The sequence below is a fragment of the Malurus melanocephalus genome, unplaced genomic scaffold (genome assembly GCF_030028575.1).
Source record: "Malurus melanocephalus ecotype Western Australia unplaced genomic scaffold, MMel_1.1 scaffold_6, whole genome shotgun sequence".
Taxonomy (NCBI): Eukaryota; Metazoa; Chordata; class Aves; order Passeriformes; family Maluridae; genus Malurus; species Malurus melanocephalus.
The window spans coordinates 6,832,668-6,842,319 of NW_026623238.1; the positions used below are offsets into that span (position 1 = coordinate 6,832,668).

The following is a 9,652-nucleotide window of genomic DNA, read 5'->3' on the forward strand; positions in this document are numbered from 1 at the left end:
TTGAGATTGAGATTGAATTCTCCATTTTAAAACACTCTGTAGTTTTCTGCTACAGTGAAACAACTGATATGTTCAACCCATACCCTTCACAATTCATTCTACTTCAAACCCCACTGCTCAGTCTTAAAAATAATCATGCTTATAAAGGTAAAAAGATTATAAATTTGCTTTCAGCAATGTGTTTTAAATTACTAACACCTGTCCAGTCACGTAGGCAAGTAAAGCTCAGTCTCTTAACCACACTACACACTAGGAAATTACTTTGAATACACCAAAAAATAAAATCACTACTGCTGAAAAATTTCACATTTCCCCACAAAGCAATCTCTCAGACCATATTTAAGAGTTACTTACTTGTATAAGTCAGCTGAAATCCTTGGTCAGTATCCGATCCATTGGTGTTAAACTCTATCCACATATGGTTAGAAGTGCTATTAAGAATAACTCCCATCATGTCATTTTTCGTGAAGACTCCAAGTGAGCGTGAAGAACTGTCTTTTCCATCATACACCTTGAAGAAACAAGCATGAAATTGGACATCACATCTAAATATTTGAAAGACTTTTGTTTATACAATAATTCCAAAGTTAGTGACGGACTGCCGATAGTTTCTCCAAAACCTTAATGTATCTATTTTGAGAGGTATATACCCCTTGGTTATACAGTTCAGTGAAATCTAAAATATTCTGTCCCCCTTAAGGTGATTTATAATCTTTTGCCTTTTCAGTTTTGTGAACTCATCTTGAAAGAAATTACTATTTATACGCAACTCTATTTTCTGAGGTTTCATAAACTCAGATTGTTCTTCTCTATTATTCACAAAGGCCAAGAGAAGTATAAGTTCTGAAATCATTGCTKAAGGTAAAACCTTACAGACTACTCKGTTCTCTCCTGTCTGGATATAACAACAGCAGAAAGGAGATACTGAAATCCATCTTTCGCCTTTTATCTCAGGCTGCAAGCTTGCAGAAATTTTGGTTAACTACAGGTTTTAAAAAAGACAGCTAAGTTTTCAACAGATATGTGAGTCTATTTCCAAACTAATTGCAGAGATGTTCTTATTTACCATGTTACTTTACTGAAAACTTTCAACAATAGCAACCTAAATGCTTTTTGAAATCCTAGAATTTCTATCCCACTAATTCAAGTTCAAATTTTGTCACTGCTGTAGAACGCTTTGCCCACAAATTACATCATTAACCTKCATGCATTCTTCTTGAAAGCAATTTCAATCCTTCCTCATTCCATCAGTCTTTCTGATATGAGAAATACTCTTGCAAGTTTATGCTATTCTGTACACTCTACAGCCTCAATATCCATCTTCAACATTCCCACTTGAATACTGAGCTGAATATATACAACTGCAGATAGTTTATATTTTCAAAGCAAGTGTGTAGTGACAGAGTAGGAGTCAAGTAACCACAACTTGATTGCCTACACAGTATTTATTGTCAGTACATCCCTGGAACACATTTAATGCAGACTTCCTAACACCCTCACAAATCCTCCCTGAGAAGCATTAACGCAGGAGCTGCCTAGGCCAGGGACTGTTTCTGAGAGAYGGTTCCAGTGAACCACTTTGTTGTGCAAGATGAGAGATTGTAAGGTTACAGGGGTAGTAAAACTGCAGAAGCTGATCTTGGGAGCAGTGTGGAATGATCACAGTATTGCTTGGAGCTGCGGTTAAGATGAATATTGCCAGAGAATTCAGGAATACCTCATTTCACCTATTTTTGAGGAACTGAAAGTGTTTGTTTTACTTGCTGGTGTTAAAATATGCAGACAAAAGAAGAGGACAGTGCTACAGGTTTTCATAAGGTGAAATGCTCCAGTAACAGTGCTAATGTATCTGYACCTGCTGTGGGCATGTACAACACTCACCTGAAGGAGAGGGAAATGCTGGTTAGACTTTCTTAAAGTTTCTTGACATTTCTCATTCTGACAATAAAAAGAAATTACTTACAACTAAAYTTACAAAAGTTTGCTAAAGTACACGCTTTTAAAATATTCCATTTGATGGCTGGGAAGGCAAGTGCTGTACAGTTTGCTGACATTMCCAAATCCTTTCACTTCATCCTCATGGAGTTCCTACTGATCTTACCTCAAACATTATATGCTTTGTTTGACATTCTAGGTATGTTGATTTTGTGATTATTAGATTATTAGAGGTTTTTATTTGCCCTCTTCATCACGCACTATTGAGCAACATTTTTTGCCCTTCCTTACATGTTTCTCCTGAGGTGCCCCTGCCCTGGCCATGGGGTCAGCCGAGCCCTGTGCTGGGAGGTTGGATCTGGCTGGAACTGGCTGTGTCCGGCTGGAACTGGCTGTGTCCGGCTGGAACTGGCTGAGTCTGGCTGGAACCAGCTGTGTCCGGCTGGAACTGGCTGTGTCCAGCTGGAACTGGCTGTGTCCGGCTGGAACCGGCTGTGTCTGGCTGGAACTGGCTGTGTCCAGCTGGAACCGGCTGTGTCCGGCTGGAACCGGCTGTGTCCGGCTGGAACTGGCTGTGTCCAGCTGGGGCAGCCCGGGATTCTCACAGAGCCTCTGCTGCTGTCAGAGCCTGGGCTCCCACACCCAATGCAACATTACATACGTACACATTTCTCTTTTAAAACAGAGTAAGATACTGAGCTGGGAAAATGCCCYGTATTTCAGCACAAGGTTTAAGCTTCGTGCATCCCTTTCAAGCTGCCTTCAAGGCAGTCTTGCAGGTTTCTTCTGCGCAGGCACAGATAGAAGGCTGGTGTTTATATTTTGCTCGTATTTCGGGTGCACATAGAAAGAAACTTTGAAGTCCATAGCCCTGCCAAAGGGCTGATTCCAATGGAAATATGTAAAAGGACATCCTGGCATGGGAATAGAGAGGAAATAGAACTTATTTTCATAAGTGCCAGTTATAGAGGGACTATGGTGCAAGAAAGCTTAATTGTGTAAATGGAAGTTGTGCTGTGTCAGCTGACTCAGAACCAGAGAATAGGCCTTGCAGTTCAGACAGCATCACAATTTTGCCTTTGCTTCCTTTGRTTCCTCAGAAGTGCTGTGCTAAAAGTTCTATAAAAGAAGAAAGTATCTAACAGATTGCTCAGGACAGCTTTCTCTCAGGCAAATCTTTCTTATATCTCCAGGGAATATTTCTAAGTGTGCTGGACATTACTCATGAGATGTTCTGAAGGATAACTGAGTTTCTTGAATGTTTCTTTTGGGTTTTCTAAGGGATTTTTGTTGTTGATTTTTAGGTAGTTTATTAAATTATTTATAAACCAGATATGTGCAAAGCTTCTGGGAGACTTATGTACCACATTCAAGTAACTCAGTGGGCAATTAAGCTCGTTTTTCTCTGCTGTATCTGCTCAGAACAAAAATACTCTTGGGGATCTGCACTGTCAGACCATGGATAATGGGAGAAAAGGACAACACAGAACCACATATTTTGTCCACCAACTCAATTCCCTTTGATCTAAAAGCAAAGGTCTTGCAGTATTTTATACATGGTGGCCACAAAAGCACAAAGGCATTTATTATCAATGATTTTGTGGGTAAAGATGGAGAAAACGYCATTCTTTGATTGTAAATTTCTAATCTATAAACTAAACTGTAAGTTTTGCTTATTTCATGGTCAAATGAAGACTGTACTTGTTAAAAAGAACAGATATATAAATATCTATATTAAAATGAAGACTTTTTTTTTTCCCTCCCCACCTTCAACCTATTTCTAAATGCCTTGTTCTTTGCAGGAATTTAATTGTCACACTTATTAAAAAAAGGAATCTCTTAAGATGATGAAATGGAYAAAAATATAGCCACCAAAATTTGGTGCATAACAATTATATCTTTAAACTGCTTGTGGGAAGCACTCAGTGCAAATAAAAAAAAAAAAAAGAGATTTAGACATCAATTTCTAAAATGCTAAACGGGTTGATGAGCGATATCCAGAAAGGTGGTTGCTAACTGAACTCTGAATACTTTGTGATTTTAAGTATTAATTAACTGAAAWTAGGAGACATAAATTTGAAAGACTAATTTAATATATAGTCACTTCTTTAGATGAATATCTTGATTTTCAGTACATACAAGAATAAAACAGCCACAATTAAGAAAAGATAACTTATCGCCATGCTGTATAAAAGTGCACATTTAAAATCTATATRTATTTAGGCCATGTTTCAAAGGTTACCTACAATGTAAAAGAAGGAAAGACATAATCTATAACTACAGTTTTAGTCAATATTGCAATGTTAATTTCCATCCAGGGGAAAAAAAAATCCTGTGCTACACTTATAAATATTGTGCAAAGAGAAATAAATACTAGGTATTCAAAATCCAAGTCAAATTTTAGGTTTTCTTTCAGGATTTAAACCACTTTAAAYAGTCTAATACTTCTAGAAATGTAATTTAATTCTCTATGTCTCCTATAGTTTCTTTGAATCTAGTAGGAATCATTCAATCTAGYATAAAGGCAGTGATGCTATCCACACAGAATTCATTAATCTTGTGTCAGAAAGTGAAATAAAAATAAAGATAACTGGCATAAAAATCACTTTTATTCATGCAATGTGAATGTTTAGCATGGTAGAGAGTGAAATTATTTTTTCTTATTACCTTCACAATATCTCCCTCATGCAGCTGAAAGCTCCTGGCTCTAAGATGGATCCCTTTTCCAGCCTCTGTTTCAATTTTATAGATACATTCATGGTTGTTGTCATAATTAGATGGAAAATTTGGAGACAACAATGTTCCTTCATTTCCAGAGACAGTTGCTCCACATTCAGCTAAAGAAAATAGACACATTAAAAYAAAAGAAGTGAATTATCCAATTCAAGAAAATATGGGTTATTAGCAATAATATTTAGACTCTATGAAATCTCTAACAGGCTATCTAGGAAAACTGTATTTCTATCAGATCTCATTTGSAGGATCAACTGCTAGAAACCCTATCAAAGTTGCCATCTCCTGCATTTCACTGAGTCTGCACTTACGTGCTGCCAACCTACACCTTGGTCCCTCCATCAGACTAACAAATAATGCAGGTTAGCCTCAATACCATAAAAATAGAATGTTTTATTAAACATACTTGTTGTGGTAACATTTCAAATAAACAGAACTTTGATTTTAATTCTGTATTCAGCTTTACAAATAAGTATTTTAAAAATCAGACTATAAGCTGCMAAAAAAAAAAAAAAATCTGGTAATAAATCAAGAGCATTCAAATATCTTTTTCTCTAGCTGGAATAAAACCAAAACAATAAAAAAACAAACCAAGATTTATTGACTTCAGTCAGAGCTAAGGAGACAGATCCTTTACTTTCTGGGTAAAGAGTAGTGAGTCTTTTTCACAGCCATCTGTAGTAAGCACCTATTGACACTTTCATTAGACATTTCTTGTTGTAGCTCCCCAATAAAGAAAATAATAAAGAGTGGGAGGAGTGGTATTTTCTAGCCCATGGACTCAATTTGAATTCTGAATGAAAACTAATACAATTATTCCAAATATGCAAGATAAATTCCATCACAGATGAAAACATCCAAACAGACAGCAAATAATATTTGTGCACTGCTCAAACAGATATTAAAACCATTTAAAAATTAAGTTTAAACACCTTATAAAGTCCCACAGTAACATTAACATACCAACTATTCATCTTCAATTTTTTTTAGGGTGCATGAGATTGACATTTATATCTCATTTTTCAGTCTACGGATAAAATATACAGTGGGGCTTTTTTTTTCACCTAAACATAATTTAGACCACAGAGTTTTGTAAAAACACATTATACCAGTTAAAATAATAATAAATAATTGTATAATTGYAAATCAAAATATATACAGAAGCGATAGGTTTAGAAAAAAATCTGTATTTTTCCTAAAAATGTTTAATAAATTTTTAAGATTCTTAGGATGTTAAGACATTTATTTGAGGAAGCGGGGGGAATACAGTTTTAGGTAAAACACAATATAGTTTAACATGTATATGTGTAAAGAATRATTTTGAAAATATTTTTTAAAGATAGGCAAATTATCAGAAAATAATTGATTTAAACATATTCAAGAAGAAATGTATGTTTTATATTTGCAAATAAGCAATMTAAACATTTTGCATTTACATTTCCAAGTCCTTCACAGATATCAAATTYATATTCTTCTTGCTTTTGAAAAGTTGAAAATTAGTGAATTTTTAAATTCTTCCCTATAATAAAACTGATCAAGTAAAGGGAATAAGGAGAAGGAGTAGGAAACAGGGACGGATGGAGGGAAGAGGGAAGGAGGGAAGTAAGGATGAAAAGATGAAGGAAGGGGGGAATGAGAGTTGTTACAGTCTTACACAGAGCCTTATTTCTGCTCTGCATTTGTGATCTCCTAAAAGAAAATGAAAAAAAAGGAAACTACAAATAAACTGGTTCAGGATCCTCAATGTAACATGTTGAGTTAGAGCTCATTTGCTATTTTAAAGCAGAACTTTATATTGTCCCCTTCCTTATCTTAGGTTGTGAGCTACATTGTATTTAACGGGCAGAAGGGTGTTATGGAATAAGAACCCCTCCCACCAAACTTCAGACAGATGAACTCTTTCTTTGTTCGGGAATGTAGGATGCATGAGGTATTTCTGACATATTTAAAGTCACCTTAWATTGTAYAAATATTTYGAAGAATTRTAGTMGACTGAGAAACTAGATTTTTATTTYGATACTTCTTTGGTAAACTATCTGTCAAGTATGGGATACCTATTACATATGTCTCTCTATACCTATAAGTGTGTACATATCCATATGTAGCTATTTTTATCTTGGATTTTAAGAAGGTGTTACTGATTAGGTTTATAAAATGTAATTAAGARCAATGCCAAACATTAAGGCCACATTAATTGTTGTAAAACATTTGCAACACCAGTACTCTACACAAGTCTTCTGCAAACAAGTGTTGGCCAAGGTGAAGAATCATGCAAAAATACCAGTGGTCCCTTAGGCTCCATCAGTATCTGATTATTGACCTCCTTCAAAGAACTAGAAATACACAAGTACAATGATGAAGAAAGGAACTATGGAAGCAAAGGGATTTTTCTTACTTAACGTGGCCAGTGGAAAGCTCATTGTACGCTTTCCMAAATCTAGAACTGGACACATTTCTTGCTCCAGTAAATCTATATTTCAGCATTCAAAGGCATGGTAATTTAAATCTGTGAATAAAAGTACTGCCATATAAATTCAGGGATAATAAGGTTACAAACTAAAGTTAAAACAATATTACTACTCTTCTAAAGCATACTAATTTCTGCAAGAAGCAGATGTGTTCCAACATGAGCAATTATTTATTAACCTTCAAATCTATTGCAAAGTTCTCTGAACTCAAGTTGGCACTCCTATATCTTCAACCCATGCTACAAAACCATATTCTGTTTTCAGTGCTTGTCACCCCTTTTTAAATCCCTCGCAGATATCTGACAGCTATGCAGTTTCATCATGTCCCATCATTCCCTTCGTTACCATTTCAAAGGCTGGCTTCTGTCATCTGACCAGCCAAGTTTCCTGGCTCAGCTTGTGTCAGTAAGTCACTAACACAGACCCCAGAAAGAGAYTTCCAAAGGAAATGAAGTCCTTCTTTGTAATTTCCATTCCTCAAKTTTTACAAAACATGTCACAGCTCAGGTTAAAGTTTTCYAGCTATATTTTGCTGATGTTAGGATATCAAGTCACATTAAGCCATGTTTAGTTAGCTCCCCCAATGTCTTGGCCCTTAGGTGACTTGTTTACAGAGAAATGGCTGTCTCCATCCATGGAAAGAATCCCTTCTTTCCAGACTACTGGAGCGTTTTACTGTGCTAAAGACTGAAATCTCTGCTATTTGTGACCAATGCCCAGATAAAAAGAGGACCTCATGCCATAAGGACTTCAACTGAGTATTTTTCTAACTCTTCCTGCACTGCAATTCACAGCTTCATGACCACACTTTCCATAATTATGGACTAGAAACTTAAAAGAGCAGCTATGAAACACAATACAAAATCTGGTCTTGGCAGCACGAAAAGTTTATGCGAAGACATCTCTCCACTTCAAGGCCCTAATATTTTACTGAGTGGTATGAGAAAAGTGATTTTTTTTCTTTAAAATATTTACACTATCTGAAACTGCTGCTCCTTTTTTATATGGTAATTAACACATGCAGCCAGAATGTCTGACACCTAAATTCAATTCACTCTGCTTCTGGGGATTTGAACATGCATCTCTTATGACTTCTGCCACACATAGGGAGATTTGAAAATCAAATCACAAAGTGAACAAATGTTGACTAATCTCTTTAGCATAATGGGTAGGACATTAAACAGGGGARAAGGAATACTTCTTCGAAGAAACTCATACATTAAGCAGTTGGGAAATAAAATTCTGAAATAACTCATGAATTAACATTCACTATTACCAAGTGAGCACCAAACTACTAGACTGGAAAAATCTATTAATGTCCCCTTTCCATTTTCTTCGTCTCCAATTAATCTTTAATTCTTACGCAAAATGAAACAAGAACCTTCGGCCACATTGACATGATGAYGCTGTTGGCAAGCATCAGATAGAATTTTAAATTCTTTTCAGAAGCAAAGGAAATGAAGCCACATCTCTTATATTCTTGATGAGAGATCAAGTGATGGCAGTTTTGTGTAAAGAGGGGATATGGCTCATCCACCTATGGTAACTTAAAAGTAAAACACTGCCAGTCTTGAAAGATGTCATGCAACATTCCACATCTAGCACGTGTTCTATGAGTAACTGATTTTAGTATCCCAAGCATAAAAATATTATCCTATTATCATGAAAAAGCTCTTTAGTTCTTGACTAGAGAGGCCACTTCCTTCAATGCCTTCCAGATASCTCAGTTCCAGAGGCCTGCTCTCATCTTGACAGCATGAACTGACTCCCAAGCCCAGAGAGATGAAAGAGAAAAGATTCCTMATTCCCCACATGATGAAACCATCTTGTATCTGGTTTTAATTTCTAACAAATCTGTAATTATTAACTATAATGCACTGAATATTAACCATATGCACCATTTCTTTGATAAAAATCAACTACATCAGTATTAGTATCTACAAGTCTTAAATTATGCAAACATTGACAGGTATGGAATTTACCAGGAGAAATAATCTTTACTAAACTTAAARTAATTACTGTTGATATACTGTTGATCCACAACCTTGTGTTGGAAATACTAGGGTGAGTTTATGTGAACAGGTAACCTATAACATACCCATTGAACATGCTCTACTTACACTGTATTTTCAGCACTAGCTCCCCAAGCTGTAGTCAAGAGAAAATTCACGTATTTCATAATGCTCTCAGTGTGGTTATGTGATAGACTTAAGATTAGTATAATGTAGGTAAAATTTAAGTACTTAAAATCTGCATATGAARTAATAAATACAAATTGCTATAAAAAGATGTAGCACTGAAATACTTATTAGGATATAATAGYGATCCCTTATTTATGTTGCATGTCTCCCTTTGTTTCTTTATCAAGACACAAAACACATTTATCCAAAGTTCTAAGTTTTATACTATCAATATGGWCAGTGGCACCTAAACCAACTCTGTAGATTAAACAATTAGGATCCAGTTCTCAGTTCATTTACTTCAATTTGGTAATGTATTTCAAATACATTCTGCAA

The 9,652-nt window shown here is 35.6% G+C and overlaps 1 protein-coding gene across 1 annotated transcript in view; it reads right to left on the minus strand.

Annotated features, from left to right (window-relative positions):
• CSMD1 (CUB and Sushi multiple domains 1) overlaps window positions 1-9,652 on the minus strand; it is a gene marked incomplete at its 5' end in the record, with an annotated part of 494,218 nt that overhangs the window by 183,671 nt on the left and 300,895 nt on the right. Inside the window, 2 exons of the mRNA XM_057371364.1 lie at window positions 355-511; window positions 4,603-4,772. Coding sequence (XP_057227347.1) covers window positions 355-511; window positions 4,603-4,772 — 327 coding nt within the window. The remainder of the gene's footprint in view (window positions 1-354; window positions 512-4,602; window positions 4,773-9,652) is intronic.